At 39.7% G+C, this 21,818-nt stretch overlaps 1 protein-coding gene across 1 annotated transcript in view; it reads right to left on the bottom strand.

Moving 5' to 3' along the window:
- carmil2 (capping protein regulator and myosin 1 linker 2) overlaps nt 1-21,818 on the bottom strand; it is a 63,670-nt gene that overhangs the window by 10,206 nt on the left and 31,646 nt on the right. The window contains exons 32-36 of the mRNA XM_085413120.1: nt 10,216-10,319; nt 2,739-3,606; nt 2,110-2,214; nt 836-872; nt 155-223 (exon numbers count right to left, since the gene is read on the bottom strand). Coding sequence (XP_085269246.1) covers nt 155-223; nt 836-872; nt 2,110-2,214; nt 2,739-3,606; nt 10,216-10,319 — 1,183 coding nt within the window. The remainder of the gene's footprint in view (nt 1-154; nt 224-835; nt 873-2,109; nt 2,215-2,738; nt 3,607-10,215; nt 10,320-21,818) is intronic.

Raw genomic sequence — 21,818 nt, 5'->3', positions numbered from 1 at the left:
AAAACTGGTCGATCATCACTGACTTCTTCATGCTGGTGCATTGTCCCACACAGCAATACCGTGGGTTTTTTTTTTTTTTTGCTGAACTGGCTCTTCCAAGCTATAGATTGAGATTATAATTTATATGTAGACATGAGCAAGGAAATATTGATACCTGATGAAGTGGACATAGTCCTGGGCTTCATGTATGTGGGAGGTGGTTCAGGTTTGTCAAGAATAGCACCTGAGGGACAGTGACAGGACAGTAGAAGACAGTGAATATTACGAATAATATGTGAATCCTACAGCTTATCACACAGCTCTAGATGGCAGATCTTAAAACAAGGATTAGTAGTGATGACTCAAACAAAATAAGAAGAGTGATGGAAAAAAAACAATATTTATAAAACTATATGAAACACATAGACTCAAATGTTCTGTTAAAGAATTAAACTAAATTTGATTTATAACCATGTACACTAAAAAGGTTGGAAGACAGTGTGTTACTTAATCAGAATAGTTCAATTTGAGTTCAATTCAATTTTATTTATATAGCGCCAAATCACACCAACAGTTGTTTCAAGGCGCTTTGTATTGTAAGGTAGACCTTACAATAATACAGACAGAGAAAAACCCAACAATTATATGACCCCCTGTGAGCAAGCACTTTGGCGACAGTGGGAGGGAAAGTGGATGGTAAGTTATAAATGACAAATGGATTGGCCTTTACGTAGTGAACTTAAAGGGCATTACACTGCACACAACACTGAGTTGCACACTGACAACCACACACACAAACACACTTATACACAACATATATTTTTTATGATAGAGATATTTATGCAAAAACACTTACCATCAGAGTTGGCCTTTCTCAGCTCTTCATCTTTATTCTGTAAAAGAGGAATTAGTCTTATTTTTGTCTTATGTATTTTCGTGTAGCCAGATCTTGCTTGAAAAGGAGATTTGAATTTCAAGGCCCTCCTGGTTAAATGAAGGTTAAATAAATAAATAAAAAAGATAAATATGAGGTAGTTGGGATTTTACTATTCACCTTTGTTTTCTCTTCCAACCATTTTTGTCTATTTTGCTGGTTTGGGTCATTCCAATAAAAGCAGTGAAAACTTGAAAAAGTTGAAACCTGTTTTTCATTGTAGTAACTTTCTTGTACTCTTTAAAACAAAGTTATAATTTAACGTCATACTATGAAAACTGACCAAGTTACTGGTTTTCAAAGTGCACAGGTATGGGCTGCAATTTGGTGCTTTTTGCTCTATATTTTCCAGCATTTTTGAACCAGATTATCCACATAAACATATTAGGGCAGAAGAACACAGGTCACCTACTAATCAGAAGGTCCCCATCTGCTCCAGTCTACATGCCAAATATCCTTGGGCAAGATACTAACCCCGGTTGCTCTCTGATGCATCCATCAGAGTGTAAGTGTGTGCGAATGTTAGAAAGTGCACAGGAAAAAGTGCTTGTGGTGTAAATGAGACAAACTGTGTAAAGCACTTTGGGTGTTCAGATAGAGTAGGAAAGCATTTTCTCAGTGTCAGTGTGAAAACTGCCATTACTGCTGCTTTCTATTCCCATTAATATCACTAGCCTACTACAGAGGAGTGGAAATGTCTGTTAAGTTAAAGGTAATTTTAGATCTACATATTTCTTTGAATCATAAAACTATGATGATATACTATTTAATTACAAAACTACTGGGACACTGCCTGGCTGCCTGGTAGGATGATGACAATACTCAGTCAGCCTGTTATGGCTCAGGGGTAAAAACTGTGAAGTTTCCACACTCATCTGTAATGTACGTTTAATGAGAGTAGACTCAATGAATATTGAAAAATTGAGATATGTGGTTTTTCTTAAGACATTCCAACCTATCATCCATTTTCTTAATCAATCACTCATTAAATGGGAAAAATAATTGAATGAGACTGAATCACTTTTGTTTTCTGGCAAACTTTCAAAATGGGATGTGGGAGAATGTGTGAGGAGTGTTTCTCACAATTTAAAAAGATAAAAAATAAAAGAGGTGCGATAGTCCTGCATATAAAATATTTAAGGCAAACAATGTTCAGATTAATATGTTTACACACACATGCGCACTCCCCCATTTACCTGGCTCATCTTGGTTTCAGCAGGTGGAGTTTTGGCCACGCCCATTCTGTGCAACATCACCTGAAGCTTCTGCTCAAAACTAGATGTGCTCTCCGAAGCATGTTTCTGAAAGACAGTACAGAAACACTTAGAACAATAACTGTTCCCTCACACACACACAGGCACTGGCTTGGCTTGGCTCCGTTGGTATTATTTGAAAACTGTCAATATAAAGATTGAGAGTAGAGTAGATGTTTTATGAGAATGGGCATGAAGCCCTACTAGAATTTTACTAATAGTATCACTGTGTTAACACACGAGCACAGCAAAGACGCGACTGTGTTGTTGTACTGGTCATATCCAGGCGACGAAAGTGATAACGTGGTAAATTTATCATAGCAACAGGTAGACCTTTGAGGAAGCGTTTACTCTGTATCAACAACAAATAGCATCATTTACAATATAAAATGGGAGCAGGTCAAAGAACAGGGAAAGGTTCTACCTTAATATGCTAAGATTAGACTTAAAACAAGAGAAATTCAAAATAAAGGCTTGTCTCTGACATTAGCTTTTTTAGAAACCTTGGTTCCCATCGAGATTCATCTCATAATTTACTGTTATTATGATGTTACAGGTATCACAAGACTGACCTTAGTGGGTGTATCCTTGTCATCAGTCTCTAATCCCGTCAACAGTATGAGACTTTGGCTCTTTCCCTCTCTCAGTGCCCTCTTGGTCACTTTTAGTCTCCTCTCTCCATATGGAGTCCCTACCAGCTGCTTGTCCTGCTCAGTCAGAGTGCGAGTGACCACAGGACTGGGCATGCGAGCTGGCAAGACAGGAGCTGCCTCTTCCTCCAGATTGGAAAGTACAGTAGTCGTGAGATCAGGGCTTGTTGTGATGGTGGGATACAAGGGAGTGGTCTCACTGGGTGGCATCATCATGGTTAACGTCTGGGCAGGCGATCTCTTTTCCCGCACATCGCCTGCAAGATGTTGGCTGGTGGCGGAGATTCCTTCTGTGGTGGTGGCATCATTAGAAATGTTAGCATCCTCCACTGACCTTGCCCCTCTCTCCTTCTCTCTCTCCTTGTCCCTCTCCCTCTCCCTCTCCCTTTCTTTGGCCTCACGGAGGGGTCGAATGAGGTCTGCAATGGAGGTCCTTTTGACCTTCACCCCTTCTCCTCCTCCTCCCTCTCCCCCACTTGCCTTGGTGGCTCGGGCAACTCGAGCCCTCTTGAAGGCGAAGAAGTCACCAAACTTTTTCTTGATATTTTTGGTGGGAAGTGTGGTGGTGGTGGTGGTGACGGAAGAAAAGGTGGATGGAATGGAGGTAGAGAGGGGTGGAACATCAGTGGATGTGAAGGACATGTCAGTGGATGCATAGGGTGAAGTGAGAGTGGTGGTAGAGGAGGTGATAATGTCAGACGTAGAGGACAAGGGGGTTGAGACTGAGGGGGTGGAGCTTGACTCTGGGGGAGTGGCTTGGGCAGGGTTTGACTCCTCCCACTGGCCTTTTCTGCAGCAGGAAAACAGCAGAAAGAGCAACAGACAAGAAGAGACATTCAGTACTACAACTACTGGTACAGGACCAAAGACATGCTGAGCTCAGGCACACAGCTAACATGCATGCAAACATCACACAGGGCAAAAACAGCTCCGACAGATTGACAAAGCTACGTCTGGACTTCCATGTAATATGCTTAAAATTTGCTTCACCCGTTGGTTAAATAAATACATATATTAGTCCAATCATGGCTCTGGTCCTGAGTGGATATGAGCCCGGTCATGTCTATGTAGTTTTGTCTTTACTTCGGGAGAGTTAGCTTAGTATAGAGAAAATGAAGGACGCTAACACCAAAGGGAAAGACATTTGTTTGAAGTTCACACCTGCTACACCAACATAACATGTTGTTGTCAACACAGCAACAGAGCTGTTCTGACCTGGTGCTGCTAATGCTCAACGAAAGGGTTGCAGAAGCCTGGGTTTGAGTCCATCCCAGATCATGCCCTCCACATTATTCCACGTTGCTCTCTTCCTACTTTCCTGTCTGCTGTGTAAAAGCTAAAAATGCTACAAACTGCTGTTCTGACATGGCAATTCTGGTGTAATGGCTCTTATATGGTCTTAATTCAACCAGCTGATTCTTACATTTACTGGAAGAGTCGATTTTTTTCAATCACGGATGTTTACATTAAGCCTGAGTAATAATTAACATGTAAATCGCACACACGGAGTGGTCAGGAATCAGGCTGGGTCAATCTGATTTACTGGTGTTCAAAATGCTCTAGTGAGAGTACTGACAGAGATTTGCATAGGTGTGAATGTGAGTGCGAATGGTTGTCTGTCTCTATGTGTTAGGCCTGCGACAGACTGGCGACCTGTCCAGCGTGTGCCCTGCCTTTCGCCCTATGGTAGCTGGGATAGGCTCCAGCCCCCCTGTTACCCTGATAAGGATAAGCAAAAGAATGTGGATGGATATAATATATTGTATTATTACATTTAATTGAGTCTGTTTCTGTAACCACATAATTTCCTTAGGGATTAATAAAGTATTCTGATCCTAATGTGACACAAAATAAAATCTTGCATGTGTACAAGTTGATTCAGCTGCCAGAGCTTTAACAGCATGTCACAGTCTCCTTCAGTGAATAGAGCTGCCTCAGGTGTTACCATGTTTAAGAGGCAAGTTTGGATTTGAGGATATTTAGAGAATTGCATCCTGACTTAAGACCAGAATGGGCTCTAGTTACTACAGGAACATATCGGTAGACCCCATATACATTGAGGTCCAAAACACTTGTAGGCAGTCTGTGATGGTATACCCTAAAGACATATCTCCATTTGAAGGGAAGACTGGAGTGGGGGGTGAGATCATCATTGTCCCCGCTTTCATAAGGATTCCCACGGTACAAAATTAGTAAGATAAGGCTGACTTGCACAGCAGAGTACAGTACAGAAATGATTATGTTTTGTTTTAATTGGCTTTGTTTAGCCAGTTTTATTTCACTCAATTAAGTGTGGATGAGTTGCTGTCCAACATTTAGTCCATATTCTCATCTCCACACTTTCTCGCTGCCTCCTCTCCTCTTCGTTATAGCCAACATTAGCAAAGTTTCCACTGACACCCTGTTGGCCAACAGCATTAGAGGCAGTCGGTGTTAACCTGGGGCCCAACTGATCCACACTGGTGCAGTGGTAAGCACCATTGTTTCAGCAAGAAGGTCCCTTGTCTGAATCTCCTGATCTCTGGAGCTTTTCTGTGTGGCACTAACCAGTAAATCTAAATTGTCTGTGGGTAGATAAAGTGTAGCACCATATGGCTATGATTAAATATACCTGGGCACCTTGAATAGTCCGTATATTACCAAAGCACAAACCTGTAGTCATGACATCACATTTAACAGCTGTGAAGAACACAGCCTCATTACAACCACTTCAGCAAATGGACGCTGAAAGAAATGTCAGCTGTCTGTGAACAGTAATTAAAAACACTAACACTAAAAAAAGAATCTGGTATGAAGAATTTAAAGGTTATTGACCAGCAGTCAGTGGATGGCTGAAGAAAGAGCGCCACCATCCCTGTATACGGATGGGGGACTCGCCCTTTACATAACCTGTCATGCCATTGCCCCACACCAGTTATATTAAAAAAGAAAGACAGTGAAATACAGTTGAAAGCCCCGGATGTCATGATCTGAGTTGATTGTGTTGTTTTCTTTCCAAAACTCCATCTCCTTAGAGACTGTGTCTGCTCCCAGACCACCAAAAACAAACCAAAAATTAGCAAAAAACATTAAAATATCACAAAGGAAGAACAATATTATCAACAACTGCACCAAAAAGTAAAACAGTGAAATGTGGATTATTAAACATTATGTCTCTGTTTTGAATAAATAATGGATCAACACACCGATTTACTCTGCCTTACAGAAACCTGGTTAAAGCAGGATGATTATGTTAATTTAAATGAATCCACACCCCTGGGTCATTCTAACCATCAGAAACCTCGAAGCACAGGCCGAGGGGGCGGTGAGAAACTCTCTGAATATAACAGAGTTTCCTTCACTCCATCTTATTAACCAACCAAAGACCCAGAAAGTTTTATTTCATTTAAAAGACCGACGCTTAGCCTTATCAACCCTAGCTGGATAACCTAAAACTGGAAAACTTATTTGCTGTTAACTATCGTCCACCTGGTCCTTACTCAGAGTCAGTGGGTCTATCTGATCTCTTAGACTTTTTATTTCATTTAGTGCTCATCTATAAAATAATTATTGTGGGGGATTTTAATACCATGTAGATGTAAAAATGACAGCCTCAACACAACATTTAATCTATTATTAGACTTAATTTGATTCTCTCAAAATGTAAAATAAACCCACCCACCACTTTAATCACAGTCTAGATCTTGTTCTGACATATGGTATTGAAACAGAACATTTAACAATATTCCCTGAAAACCATCTTTTGAGCTTTTGAGCCAAGCATACCCTTAAACCTAACCTTATCTGGTAATGCCGGATGGTTGCCCTCCCTGAGCCTGGGTCTGCTGGAGGTTCCTTCCTGTTGAGAGAGAGTTTTTCCTTCCCGCAAGTACTTGATCTTAGGGGGTCGTCCGATTGCTGGGGTTTCTCTTTATTATTCTAGGGTCTTTACTTTACAATACAAAGCGCCTTGAGGCCACTGTTATTAGGATTTGGTGCTTTAGGAATCAAAGTGAACTGAACTGATTTGTTTTCCTTGCCTTCTTAGTGTTCCTTTGTGTCAAGTTTCTGAGAATATGTTTAGAAAGTTACTTCCTGTTTTACTTTGTTAGTAGGGCTGGGCCATATTATACCGTTCACGGTAATACCGGTATAATGTTAGGCAACGATAGGAAAATGAAATATCGCGATAGAATGGGAGTAAAACGCGCATGCGCGGTGCCTTTGTTTTCATACGCACATGGCCGATTGTTGAGTGAAACAGATGAACCAGAATTGGTTTGTAAAAACGGTGCAACTTCCGTGATGTGGAACTGGTTTGGTGTTTGTCTGTCAGATACACAACAAAGCACATTTTTTGCAGAACATGCAAGCGGCCGTTGTTATTGTCATATTTGTCGGACTAAGATGCTCTTAAATCTGGGAGTAATCTGGGTCCTAAACTCCGTATCGTTCAGGTCAAACAACACTGCAGCATCACTTAGAGTTAAAAACTGTCTAAATTATTTCATCTTTAATAAAACGATCAGCATTGCTGCTTTACCAGGTGTAACTATAAAGTTTAACTTCCAGGCATCCATGAAAACAAAAGTTATTACATTTAACGGAGTTAGAAGTTAGCAGGAAGCTAGCGGAAGTTAGCTCGCTAGTTTCGCTAGTTACCTAAGCATGATATTGCATGTTCTGACTGAGAGATTTCTGAAAAAAATCAAACGTACAGCTCTGCTATCACTTCCAACATAAATGAAGACAGGAAACTAAACAGCAGTGACGTTTGTAGGGTTACTGAAGTTGGGCTAGCTGGTATATAATGATGTGCTACGTGATCGCTAGCGACACAGCTATGTTAGCATAACATAAACAGTGAAGCTGGAGGACGAACACTAACACTTTTCCACTTATAAAAGTTAACGTGAAGGTTCCTCATGGTTAGAGACAAATGCAATCGCATGGCAGGATGCTGTAAACGGACCAAACTTCAGTCAGGAGAACAACTGAGATAATCCATCCACAATACGAGGTTAGTCATTAATATACTGCAACAACATGGGAATAGAGCAGCTGCCAGAGAATTCAACATTAATGAATCAATGGTACAGAAGTGGAGGAAGCAAGAAGAATGAGTTTAATAAAGTTTGATTTATCTGACTGCTTTGTTTCGCTTAATGTGCCTTATAATCCCGTGCACCTTATGGTCCGAAAAATGCGTACTGCACACTGCAGTTTAATGTTGCAAAGCACCTCTTTTTAACTTCAGTGGATATTATACATGGTTATGCTCAGGATATGTCAGCCCATTTCTACTGGAAATGCCTTTTGGTTAAACTTTCAGCAAGGAATTTGCATTTGCACTGTTACATTTTTATAAAGCTTTAATGTACATAAAAACCAGCTTCTTGTTTAAGTGAAAATAAATGGAAGGTTGTCTTTTTGCGCTAGTAATGTTGTGGAGTTGTATTTTGTCTCGCATCAATTATATCGTCGGTTATATCGTTATCGCAAATTTTCAAATATATATCGTGATAAATATTTTTGGCCATATCGCCCTGCTCTATTTGTTAGGTCACATATTTCTCTTTGCACCTGCCAGTTACACGAGTTTCATTTCACAAAAATATATCTGAATAAGATCTGATACAATCCTCATGACTGGGTTAAGACAATGTCATCAAAAGTATGGATGTTGGATGAAATGTGCTCGACTAGGGATCAAAATGGTCCAAGGGAGAGATGCCTGTCATTGTATTCTAATCACGTGTGCTTACACTATGACTTCGTCATTACTGCCCATAGTGTTCGTATGGGAGTCAGATGAATATTTTCTGTGTTACAACATTGTAATTATATGTCATCTCTGTAGTAGAACAAAATCTCTACTGAGTCAGGTTTGAGATTATCAACGGATGAAAAATAAACAGCCATAGTTCCCTGTCTTGGGATTCAAAGGGAGTTTTTTCCTCTTTTCTCTTTTCTGACAGGTTGTCCTCACACTTAGTGTTTCTAGAATTTAAATACCAATGATCTAATCAAAACAATTGCAAAAGACATCGTTTGATGATATTGTGAAGTGGAGGGGATCATGGAAGGTATAGTCCTGAAAACAGCTTTAAAAACATTTAACTAACTGTGATGTTATGACAATACTGTGTGCAGTGGGTGCCTAGTGTGAGTAATAGGGAAAAAAAACAACGTTGGCAGCATTAGTCCAAGCTCAAGGAGCAGCACTTCATGCAGACTAAAGAGCTGTTAGGGTGCAGCTTATAACATTTATAGGGTCACTGATCATCTGTACCTGTAAGCCAGCTATATGACTTAGGAATATATTACCTAGAATGTCAATATAGAGAATTTAAAGATTTGGAGAATTTACATTTTTGAAATTCAGTTTACAGTCTGTTTAATACTAATTTTCTTGTTGAAATTTGCTGACTGAAAAAACAACACAATAAGGAAAACTGTCATAAATCTAATAACCTCAGGTTGTCATAATAACCTTTATTTAATCTCCTCCTTATCCTTTCATTCAGCTCGAGAAAACTGTGTGTACACCTCAGTCATCACATGTGGTGTCTGGTATTCATGTACAAATATTGTGTGTGTGAAATGTTGTGTGTGTATATGCATGGTTGTATGTTTGTATCTGACTCAGGTCAATGTATTTATTTGTGTATTTAATTATATATAAGGAAGCCCATAGGCTTCCACAGTAGTGGTTGCTAGTCTTCCTGGGGTCCAAGTCATCAAGTATAATCTAATAAAACATTACACAATAAAGCAGATGTAAAGATGTCCACATGATTTGGCTCTTACATCCACAGTAAGGTTTTACAATTGTAAAAATATCAGCATGCAAATATCAATAACATTGAGGCACAATACAGACGAATCAAAAACAGGTCACAGCATTGCCCTCTTACAATATTTACAATAATTCAAAACTGTGTAAATGGACTTTTAATTTTTTTTATTATGAATAGTAGCTAGTTCTCTAATTGCATAAAGCAGTTTGTTACACTTAAAAGATGATCTAAATTTGAAACAGAGAGTTTCAAAAAATTAGTTTTGGCTCGAGGAATAACTAAATTTTTTCTTAAAAATCTTGTAGCATAATTGTGTATTTCATCTGGTTGACTTTCTTTGATCTCTACTCATTTATCCTGATCATCATCATCATAACTCCAGTTGAGCACTGCATTTTGGTAATAGCCAAATTAACTATATTAATTTTTCAGCAATAGTAAATTTCAACTACTTGACAGTATACGATATACTGCGATATACTGCTGAAAATTAAGTAGTTCAATTTTAAATTCAAGTTAATAATTGGTGAAGAGTAATGCATTCCTTGTGCATGTGTGTGTGTGTGTGTGTGTGTGTGTGTGTGTGTGTGTGTGTGTGTGTGTGTGTTAGGTCAACTCACAGTGCATAGTCAGGGATGATTTTTTTGGTGAAGAACTCCTCCACTCCTTCATCCACTCTGCCCATCTCCTCACTAGCTTCATTCTCCACCTTTGACACCGCCTCCTGTAAGCAATACAATATAATGTACAGTATGCAAACCATGCATTGTGTGTAGCTGTGCTTGCATTTTCATTCTCCTCACTGTCAGACAGACACCAGGGATTTGAAGCCTTGTAAAAAAAAGGATCATTTTTGTTGCCACCTAGGGGCACACCGATAATGTGTTGGCTAAAAAACAAACAAACACATTTTCTGTTAGAAATGAAGTAAGCTAACAAATACTAGGAATGTCAAGCCGTATCTTTCATGTGGACTTTCCACAGACTGGTTGTTGCACATAATCTGTACACTGCCTCCATCTGACCACTAAATGCAGACACACAGAGCCTGGGGTGGAGCGGACAGCGAGCGGGCTTAGCATAGTTGCCTCTTCGTTCAAACCTTCACGTTCTAAGTTTCTCTTACAGTCCAGTGACATGCAGGACAGGCCTGCGTATCACTGGACTGTGGGTCACTGGGTCGTGATTCTAAATTGAACATTAGTATTGATGTGAGTGTGTGTGGGAGAGCTTCACAAGTAGTGGACTAAGGCTGCTGTCAGAGCATCAAGAGCATCTATGCACAGATGTCTTTAGGAAAGTTGTTACAACTGTTACAATCCAAGTATCAGGCCGCTCCTGAACCACAGGCAACATGAGAAGCATCTTTACCTGGGCTTGACTTAGAAATCATGCTGCTAGAGTGTGGAATAAGAGTGGAGAGGCACCGAATCCAAGAGGTTTTAAGTTCAGTGTAATGTTGTCTGCTGGTGTTGGTGGTGGTTGGTCAATACTGTTTTTATATCCAAAATCAACACAACTATCTACCAGGATATTTAGACCACTTCATGCTCCCATCTGTTGACAAGCTTTATGGACATACTGACTTCCAGCAGGGCTTGCCATCTGTCAACGGTGCTGACTTTCTGTGGAATTACTATAGACTATATAAAAGCTTACATTTTGAATTAAATGACAAAAAGAACCCCAAAAAAACAAACACTGGAAACAATGAACATCGAATGTATCTCTTTTTGTATACTTTTGCAGCTTTTATCAGTTGTCAGCCTTTTGGCTAAGATCAAGTGTTCTTATCACTGTAATATCTGATAGGCGCCAGTTCGAGGGCAGCGTATTAAACACTTCTTCCGTTCGCTCCACGCATCAACCCGGTATTGTCGCGCTTCTGGAAACACTGCCCAATTTCCACAATTTCACTGTACATGCAGTTTGACAATCAAGGGTTATTCTGCTCTTTAAATTATTTTTTAAAATCTTCAGTTTTCCCATAAACCAATCAGATCATCACCTGTTTGTTTCAAAGTCTAGCTAAAGGGTGAAGTGAATTTATCTGGAGTATGATGAAGCCAGACTGAGAAATGCTGTTCATTGTGAGCCACATGTAAGAGATTTGTTCATTGTGCATTGTCATGTAGGTGACCATGTACTGTATTTACCACACTGTCATATTCAATCAAAGGTTTTCTTCTCTCTGATAGAAGTCGTATCAAAACATCGCCTCAAAATTGAGTTAAATTAAACTCCATATCAACCGAACTCCTTTGTCATTGCTATTAGTCACTAAATTTCATTGCCATTCCATGTCAATTATAGGTCCCATATTGCTACTTTTCTTTTCCTGTGTGTAGGTCCCTGAATTCGTATCATGTCCTAGTCCCTTCTTTCTCTTTTTATTCACCTTTTAACTCTGCATTAATTTCTTACCTGGTCATTCAAAGTAAAAGAGTATAATTTTGCAAAGAGCTTCTGTTCCTCCTACTTTGATATTGTTACTGTAATTATAAGGATTATAAAGGGAAATCCTACCATGTTGTATGAAATGAAAGTACTGTGTCTTAAAGAAACATTCAGTTAATTAGCACACTGCTGTAAGTTCCTCATCCTATTCAACAGTCTTGAAATGCATTCTTTTAATTTCCCATATATTCTAACTTTATTACAGTTCATGTAGTCTTGATTAAAATACAACTATGGAATCACTGTGCATTCCTATTGTAATCTAACATGACTATTCACTCCACACATTTCAGCTATTCTGTTGAGTTTTGAAATAGACTGTTCATACATTTGCTGTGAACTGTGCAATAACAAGCTGCACTTCAGGACAGCTCAAATTCTAACTAGGTCAAGCCCACTCTGCACAAAAAAATACTTACAATAGTAGGATTGCAGCAGTGTTAAAACAAAGTATTTTTCTAATCCCTTCCATGTTGAAAATTTAATTTAACATTGTTCTTTCTGTACATTGTACATGTGGCAGCACATAACAAAGGATTACCTTATAAAAAATACACTCCCGTTAGTTGTGCTGCACGAGTACAACAGAAAAGCAGCTGGATTTCAATGAAAATTTTTTAGACCTATAAGCTACACTGTTACAATCGAAGCATAATTCACTGCCTAACAACAAAGCTGAAAAGTAGCATTTTGGCTAATAGTAGCTTAATGTAGTGTTGGGGTGTGTCCAGAGGGAGGACGTGGGGTGGCACACCCTCACCCAAAAAGAACATGGACATGTAATGGTAAACCAGTTTCTGCTCATTTGTCTTTGCCCCCTCCCCTCCAGCTTTGCATGCCTCCACCTCCTCCCACAAAACAGCTTGAGAAATCTATCCCAACAGCTAAAATCCAGTGAGTTGGATAAATACTAGGGCTGCACAATTAATCGTTAGAAAATCGCGATCTCGATTCATACTTATGTGCGATCTCATTTCCAAATGACAACGATTAAAAAAAAATAAAAAATAAAAATAAAAAAAAAGACGACGACGACTGTACCGCATTTTGATCCGGGACGTAATCTGCATGAAAACAAGCGCTCACTCTTCCTGCTCAACAAATGACAAGGGCGGAGCCTTATACCACGTGATACAGAAGCTGTGCCGTGTGATGCTAAAATTAGCAGGGAAAAAACAACGGAGAGCACGTCAGGGATGACGAGAAAGTGACAGGAGAAAATCCGTCCCTGTCAACCACCCAAACATCAATAACGGGAACCTTATACAGCGCTTCATTTAGGAAAATGATCAACACCCTAGACACACGCTACACAGTGCCGTCCCACAACTATTTTTCTATTGTTGCACTACCTGCTCTATGCACGCAGTGTCGAGCAACGGTGGAGACGGAATTTCAAGCAGTACAACATTTTGCGGCAACAACAAAACTGAGACATTTGTTGTTTTTATGTTTATTTATTGTTTTTATGTTCAGTCTCAACTGTTACGAAGTTGATGTGCAGTTAATAAGTGCAATAAATATTTATACTGGAAAAGAAAATCGTGAGAGAATCGTGATCTCAATTCTAAGCCAAAAAATCGTGATTCTCATTTTATGCAAAATCGTGCAGCCCTAATAAATACTATCAAATTCCCTGCCAGAAGTGGCTTCCTGGAAGTGACTGAATGAGACACAATAACCTGGTGGCTGAGGTGACAGCTGATCAATCTCCCCCTAGACTGTGGATTCCTGTATGCCTAATCCTCTCCAGCAATCACATGGAGTATGTATGTTTGGATATTTTTGATGCTTTTGAGACTCTGTTGGTTCTTGGCTAAAACACAATCTCCTAATTCACTGGGCATCTCAAAAAGTAATCAAGTCTCCACTCCCATGACATGTGTCTACAATCTCCTTCTCCCACAGGTGAAGTGTCTCCTAGGGTCAAGTTTCAGACTCTTGACCTATTCACTGTTCCATCCATTTACCTTGGGTAGGTCTTCTAAAATGACCTAGCACTTAACTTTACCTACTAGTCGCGTCTACAGCCTCTCAAAGGCCGAATGAAAGGAAATGGAGAATTACATTTATGACTCCTTGGCAGCAGGAATAATCCATCTATTGTCTTTCCCTTGAAGCTGGACTCTTCTTTGTGGAGAACAAGGCCGAGACCCTCCGTCACTATACAGATTTCAGAGATTTGAATCAGATAACCATAAAGCAGCTACCCTTTGACATTTTTTTCTTCTGCTTTTGAGCTGCAACAAGAGCCACCATCTTTACAGGCTGGATCTCCATAGCACATAGTGGTCCACTTCAAAGAGAGAGATGAATGGAAGACATTCTCATCCCCCAAAAAAATGGTTGCAAAGATTCCTGGAAATTGCAAATTTTAATCGTTGTTTCATCAGGGACTTTGGTAAGGGTCTCCAACAGTCCTGTTCCAATGAAATCTGGAAGCAGAGGGCGCTTTAAGCCCCTTTTCCATTAGTACCTACTAGGGCTGCCACGATTAGTCGACTAGTCACGATTACGTCGACTATCAAAATCGTCGAAAACTAATTTAATAGTCGACGTGTCGTTTGAAGCTTTGTAAGATCCCAAAAGATGCAGGATTAGTAGGATTTAAGAGTGTAATAACGGACTGAAACAGAAGATGGCAGCACTGCATGTACAAGGATGCCAGCTGCCGTTAAACCCCGAAGAAGAAGAAGCTGTGTCCGGTATCGTAGCTGTGTCCAAATTCAGGAACCGCATCGTCCTGTGATCAAATTTGTAGGCCAATTACGTTACAGCGACACGACGAAGACTGTCCAAATTCGAAGATTCCGACAAATGCGCCCTTCATTTCCCCAGATTTGAAGGATGGGTCGGGTGTATACTTCGTGTCCCAACCTATCCCAGAATTCATAGCACGGCCCAGCTCCGTTTCCAACAATGGCAGCAGCTAGTTAGCTTTAATATTACTCTTATTATTCTTTATGGGTCACAAAATAAACGTTTAACATATTTTCAGGCGAGAATGTAGCTGTGTAAACTTCAAATATCTGCTCAGCTTATCAAGACACCACATATTTTTAAAAGCGCTCCGACATTTTCGGAGACGTCTGTTACCCACCAGCTCGATAGCGAGCTAGGGTTCAAGGCACACTAGAGCCCGTGAGAACACCGGACTCCCGGCAAATCATTTTCAAACCCACCGCCGTCTTTCGCTATTCAGGTTAAACATAAACATTCTTTGTTTTGAAAATAAGGGATTTTCATTAGTTTTCTGTATTAGTTAATCTTGAGCTCTGTTTTTCCCAGCGCCGCTGAGTTTTCATTATTTCTATTTCTAATTTAGATTTCTTGATGTTATTATGTGAGTGCCCTCATGTTGTATTATCCTTTCTGTCTCCAGTCATATCCCCATATCTGTCATGTCTCTCTGTGTTCTGTCTCTGTCTATGTTCCCTGTCTGGTCTAATTAATACCTCTGTAGTCCTGTCCCTGTGTTCATCCCTCTGTTCTGCCCAGTCTGTCACGTCTCCATGTCTCAGTCTCAAGTTCATGTCTTAAACTGAGTCTCAGTGTGTGTTACTTCTTGTTTTCTTTTGATAGTCTCTTGTCTCATGTGTGTGATGTTCAGTTTTTCTAATTATAATTCTGTTCAGCTGTGTTCCCCCGGTGTGTCCATTATCCTTAAATAAACTTCTGTGTATATACAGTCTGGATCTCGCTTTGTTCGTTGCCGTGTACTCCCTAATTGTAGGTGAAGTTGAATGTGTGATTTTTGTCAGACTTTATGGCATTATTGTGATGTCATAGGGAGTCGCATTGAAAAAATAAAAAGTGTGTAATACAGCTCTCGCCATGCCCTTTCATATGATATATTACTCAATATGGTTTTTCAAGGACAACTTTGACTTTGGGCATTAACAATGAAGATGAAAGTCAAATGATTAACCAACCTGGGTCCTCGTGTCCCCCAAAGTGTATTGTTGTGAAGTTTGAAGACCATCTATAAAAATGTGTGGTTTTTTACTGATTTTGGCATTTGGTGTGACCTTGACCCTATTTACAGGGAGAATAAAGAAAGAGTGGAAATAAAAACTGTTGTTGTTTTTAAAGCTGAGTTTGCTAACTTCCCTTCCTCTACACAGCTGTTAGGCTCAAACAGATAATGTCCACTTTCCTATTGCAATGAGGAACAGTTAACTAGGAACAGCTAGGATCATCTGACCTAAGAAGTGATTGGTTTTTTTTCACTTTTGCAACACCTTGGGCTAGTTTTTAGCTGTAATCCTATCACCGGAGGTCAGCTTTCCACGTGAAGATGCAAGTAGTAGGAGTGATGAAGGTAGTGAAGGTGAATGAGTTTAAACAAGTGGACAAGCAATGGACAGGGGACAGGAGAAGTGAAGAAGAGAGTGCAGGCAGGGTAGCATGAGCGGAGACAAGTGTCAGGGGCGATTTGTGAGAGAAAGATAGCAGCAAGAGTGAAAGGTAATGTTCACATGCTATGATATATTGCTTGAAGACAGTGGCACTAACAAAAACACAGCACGCATATCTGGAGGTGGCAGAGGTGAAGACGCTTAAGTATTCATTGGGAGTGACCAGGAGACAGGATTACAAATGAGTACATCAGAAAGACAGCTCAGGCTGAGCATTTTGGAGACAAAGGCACAGCTGAGATGGTTTGGACTTGTGTAGAAGAGGGATCGTGGCTATACTGGACTAAGGATACTGAATATGGAGCTATCAGTCAGGAGCAAAAAAAAGAGCACCTGTGTGTTAACTAAGAGCAATATCAGACAAGAACTATGTCCTTGATAACACAGCATTCAAGGTCGTTTATAAGGGCCCTTACTTTAAAAGTGCCCTTTAAAGTAAGGGCACTTTTAAAGTGAGTGCCCTTACAGCCCCTATGCTTCCCAACACTGCACCTACATAATAACAACATTCATCGTAAACAACAGCAAAGCTATTTTCGTGCCATACTCTCTAGAGCAAAACTGTTCCTTGGAATTTCTTAGTGATAACTATGTGTGGAAATGTAGATTATGGAGAAGTCTGTGCATAAATAAACAAACTTGTACTTATATTTCATGCTTCTAATCTTACTGAACACTCAAAGTGCATTTCCAACTACATCCCATTAACCTATTCTCACATACATTCACACAGCAACTCTCACCCGCACTCAACAATGGACACATTATTAAAAGGAAAATCTTTTATGGACTGAATTTCAAAAATGCTTAAGATCAAGTAGAAAAAAGACTGAGCTGTCAACGTGGTAGCTGTATTCACCAAACGATGCCCAAACTGCAAACTAAATCGAAATTGCGAGCCTACAATTATGCCTGGAATAATATATAAGCGTTCCAAAGCCATTACAAAGGAAGGTTTTCCTGGGCAAAAGTATCATTTATCTCTATCCATTTTTTCTTATCAGCCAGAGAAAAATAATGATCCTTTCTTTCATTTGTTGCCACTTCTTTTAAGCCACCTGTCTCATTGTACTCCCTGCTAGCGCGGTACTATAATGGTACACTGCCACAAAAGCTCTCTCTCTCTCTTTTTTATACACAGTTTATTCCAAACCTCTTGAGTGGGCTCGTTTTTACCTCCAAATTCCCTCCTTGCTTTATTTGATAGGTGCATTTCAGTGGATAATATTCACCTGACAATAATAATATGATAATACAGATTTTCCAAAGGTACCACTCTTGTCCTAAATCACTTTGCCACCTTCCTTGTCATGATCTGGGGGAATGGCTGGAAAATTCCATGAGGCTTCTGAGTTTCCTTGGTCTCCACCCCTGGACGGAGCCATCATCTCTCCTGTAGTCCCACACACCTGGAGCTGGTACTCAGGTTGAGGATTTAGATTTAGACACAGACTCTCCTTCACTGCCACTTCGTCAACTTTGGTAATCTGCTCCAAGTTCCATGCTCTTGTCTCTTGTTTTTTGTTTACCTTGTTTTCCTGTGCCACAGTTCACCTGGACCTTCCATGCCAGTTTCCTTCAGCTCCAGTTCTTCTTGGAAAACCTCTCCATTCTGGAACGTTCTCTGAACCTCACATGCCTGCCCTCCAGCCATCTCTCACCATCTCAAATGCAGTGGAACTCAGGTCAGCCTTTACCATTACTCACCTGGATTCTCGCCGCCTTTTCCTCAAAGCCAAACTCCACCCTGGCTACAAGTAAGCTATACCACTAATACTCACCTTCTCCAAGCATCCTTCACTCCACCATCATCCTAACCCCCTTCCCCTCTTTTCTCAGATGTGCCTGCTTTGCTTCAGTTGATCCTGTAAATTCCCAGTTTTCCCTTATTGACCCACGGCCACGCTACTACGCCACCCACGCCACGCTCCTGTCTAATCCATGTCTCACTTTGCCACGTACTAGTCTCTGCTTTTTCAATAAACACTGTAAACTATTCTTGCCATCTCTGCTGTGGTTCTCTGCATTTGAGTCCAGTTTTGCTATCGGCCTACAGCCGTGTTGTGACATTTCTGGATCAACTGACATGCTTCTACCTCTCTGCTACCAATATACAGTACAGTGGGAGGTCTTCCATGTGCCAGATCCTTCTATGCCTTGTGTCCTAGCCATCTGTTATCATACTTACTTAACAATTATCTTCATAAAAATAACTTAATAACTCCCATTGTTATGGAGACAGTACTTGCATTGATGCAATTTGTCTCCAAGACAAACAAACTAGTAGGACATTGGTAGTAAAAACTGGTAGGACCTGGTTTTAACCCCCAGATATTTGCCTTCAAGGACTGACCTTAGGACCATCATGGATGATGGGGATCTAGGGTGTAAGCAGCAATAATGCTGTCAATAATGGTTATAGTACACAGGACCTCATTTTGGCTCCTGAATAGACTTTGGAACTGTGTCACTTCTTCATGGTTTAATAAGTGTTTTATGCTGAATCACTCGAGCATGATGATATTGAGAACCTGTGTAAGACAGATGCTTCTAGCTGCACAAAGAGATTTTGTTATGCAACAAAAATACCTTTTCTTTTACTAACAGCATCAGTCCATTATTCTGAGGCAGATGGTGTATCAAAATCATAATCCTAAAATAAAAATACTTTACTATACGTGCTGCCACAAATATAAAATTTGTCAAAGGCAAGAAAGACAATATAATATCAAATGCATGTCCTGTATCTGTAAATAGCTAAGCCTATCCCCACAGGCTCAAGATGAGCTAGAAAAGCTGTCTGACAGAATACAGAAAACAAATTCCTGTAAGAAAACAGTCAAACCGAATAGCAGCACATCGTTTCCCATTAAAATTATACTGATATTACAGTAAACAGTGTGTACTGGGCAATATTTACTCTTTTCTATAAAATACCATAATATACTGATGTTGATAATGATGTTAGCAGCAGAGAGGCGCCTCAAATACAAAACCTTAGGCCTCAGTTCCACAGGCCTAGAGACTGGTTGGTGACTCCCTGGCAACCTGTGGTCACTAGGGAAAAATGCTTGTTCCCTAATTGATTAACAAATGGCTTCTCAAGCTTGCTGACAGTCACTGGGTAAAATCAATTCCAAAGAGATAGAGATTGTAAAGAGCCCATTTTGAAAGACAAAATATTTTGACTGACTTAGAATAGAATAACTTACAAAATGCACTTAACTGCTAGTTTTGGGTCATAATGAAGCATCAAGCTTATCAAGAAAGTGTTCACTGTGGTTACAACATAAGGGAGTCAATTACCATTTTCCCACAGGTTTTGGGCACTTCCACTTTTTGTCTTTGCTTTTCAAACGTTAGGTCCACCTGTTATAGTTGTTATGGTCCACAAACATATTGCAGGTATGTGAGGAGAAGGAAGTTAAAAGTCTTCTCCTAACACTTCACTCTGAGAATACAGGCTTGTGGTTCCTACACTTTCCAGAACAAGAATGGGAGGCAGAGCTATCAGAACCTATTCTGTTGAACCAGCTCCTGGTTGGGAATCAAGACACAGACACGCTCTCTACTTTAAAGATTAGGCTTAAAACGTTTGGTAAAGGTTATAGTTATAGGATATAACTATAACCTTTAGGCTTGGCTGGACCAGGATGTTTCAGGTAATCTTAAACATCGTCAGGTATGCAGCTTCACACACACACACATACACGCATATATATAGATAGAAAGATAGATTTTTATGTTTTTTATTTTTGCTAACTTTTCAGATGTTATTTATACTAGCCTACATTTTTGCCACCTCTTAGCAAACTGGCATATGGTACACTACATAGCAGGAGAGCTTTTCACTTCATATAGCTGGAAGAAGACTCTTTTTGTTATCCAAAAAGTCTTTTTCTATTTAATCTCAGACTGTAAATTTCAGGCAATTCACTGGAATCAGTTGAAATTCATCTGAATGAATGAATTAAATAGCATGTGCTACATTTTCAAAATAAATACTAGCTAACTGATTTATTTTTTATTATTGTGTTAATGTGTGCAAATTTAAAAAATAGAAATAAATTACTAAACATACAGACAACAGGATTCATTATCCAGGTGTAAAATATCTGGGAAAAACCAGATCTTCTACTAACACAAAACAAACAACTGACAAAACAGTTTAAGTACAATGTCAGTAAAAGTTACTTTGGAGAGTGAAGGCAAATTAGTGATTAATTATGTTACTATTAAAAAATTACTTTAAAAACCTGACTAATAAACAAAAGAAATGGGGAGAGTTATATGGACAGTGAACAACAACAAAACAAAAAACTCTCAGATCTGGACATAATGTTTTTGACACACTTGCTGCCCTAACTGTTCTCATTGTGACTGGATTGAAATGAAAAATCAAGGCTTACTTTGTAGCATTACTGTAGTTTTGTTTTCACAGTGCCAGATTAAATCGGTTCAGCCTGGTTGGAGGGAAAAGTTTAAAAACTTTCAGCTTTAACATCATTTTGAGCTATCTGATCACAACATTTTGGTGACCTTTAATTTTTGATGTGTGAATTAAGACAAAAACAAAAAAAATGGCTCAAATGGGGCCACAATAAGAATATATTTTATTTTATATGGCATCACCTGGGCATCCAGCACTGCTCTGGGGAAGTATACAGTTTCTGGGGGGTTTTCACTTACTCGGACAGAAAGGACGGCCTCCAGGACTACCATCTGTCAACAGCAATATTGTCAAAATAAGAAGTATTCTGTCACAGAATGATGCTAAAAATAGTTTGTGTTTTTAGGCTAAATTATTTCATTTTTATAACTAGGATGTGCTATATGTCTCTGAACAGAGACCATCCAAAATGCTGCAGTGAGAGTACTAACAGAACACGTCACAGTCTACATTAGCTTCCTGTAAAAATAAGAATTCAAAATCCTTCTCCTCACATACTAAGCTCTTAATGACCAAGCTCCATCATACATTAAAGAGCTCATAGTACCACATTATCCCAATAGAGCACTTTGCTCTCAGAGTCCAGCCTTGCTTGTTGTTTCTAGCTTTGCAAAAGTAGAAAAGGAGATAGGGCCTTCAGATTTCCTCCTTCCTTTCCTTTCCTTTCCTTCCTTTCCACTGTTTGTTTCCCAAAGCCTCCGTTTGGTTTGGGAGACAGACAACCTCGGTTTGGAAATTTTTGATATAAAAACAGGGATACCTCCAGTAACCCCTCAGTTAGACCTAAAGCTCTCCCAAGATGCACTGCGCATCTCTCCCCTACTCTTTTATCATCCACTCCTCATGCATGTGTACACTGTAGTTTGTGCTTCATCCTCTCTGTAGCTGCCCTCTCTCG

This window comes from Rhamphochromis longiceps, linkage group LG7 (genome assembly GCF_057381845.1).
Source record: "Rhamphochromis longiceps isolate RC_006_pf linkage group LG7, R_longiceps_female_GT1.1, whole genome shotgun sequence".
Lineage (NCBI taxonomy): Eukaryota > Metazoa > Chordata > Actinopteri > Cichliformes > Cichlidae > Rhamphochromis > Rhamphochromis longiceps.
Note: the sequence above shows the minus strand (reverse complement) of the source record. Positions and strands in the feature narration are given on the sequence as shown.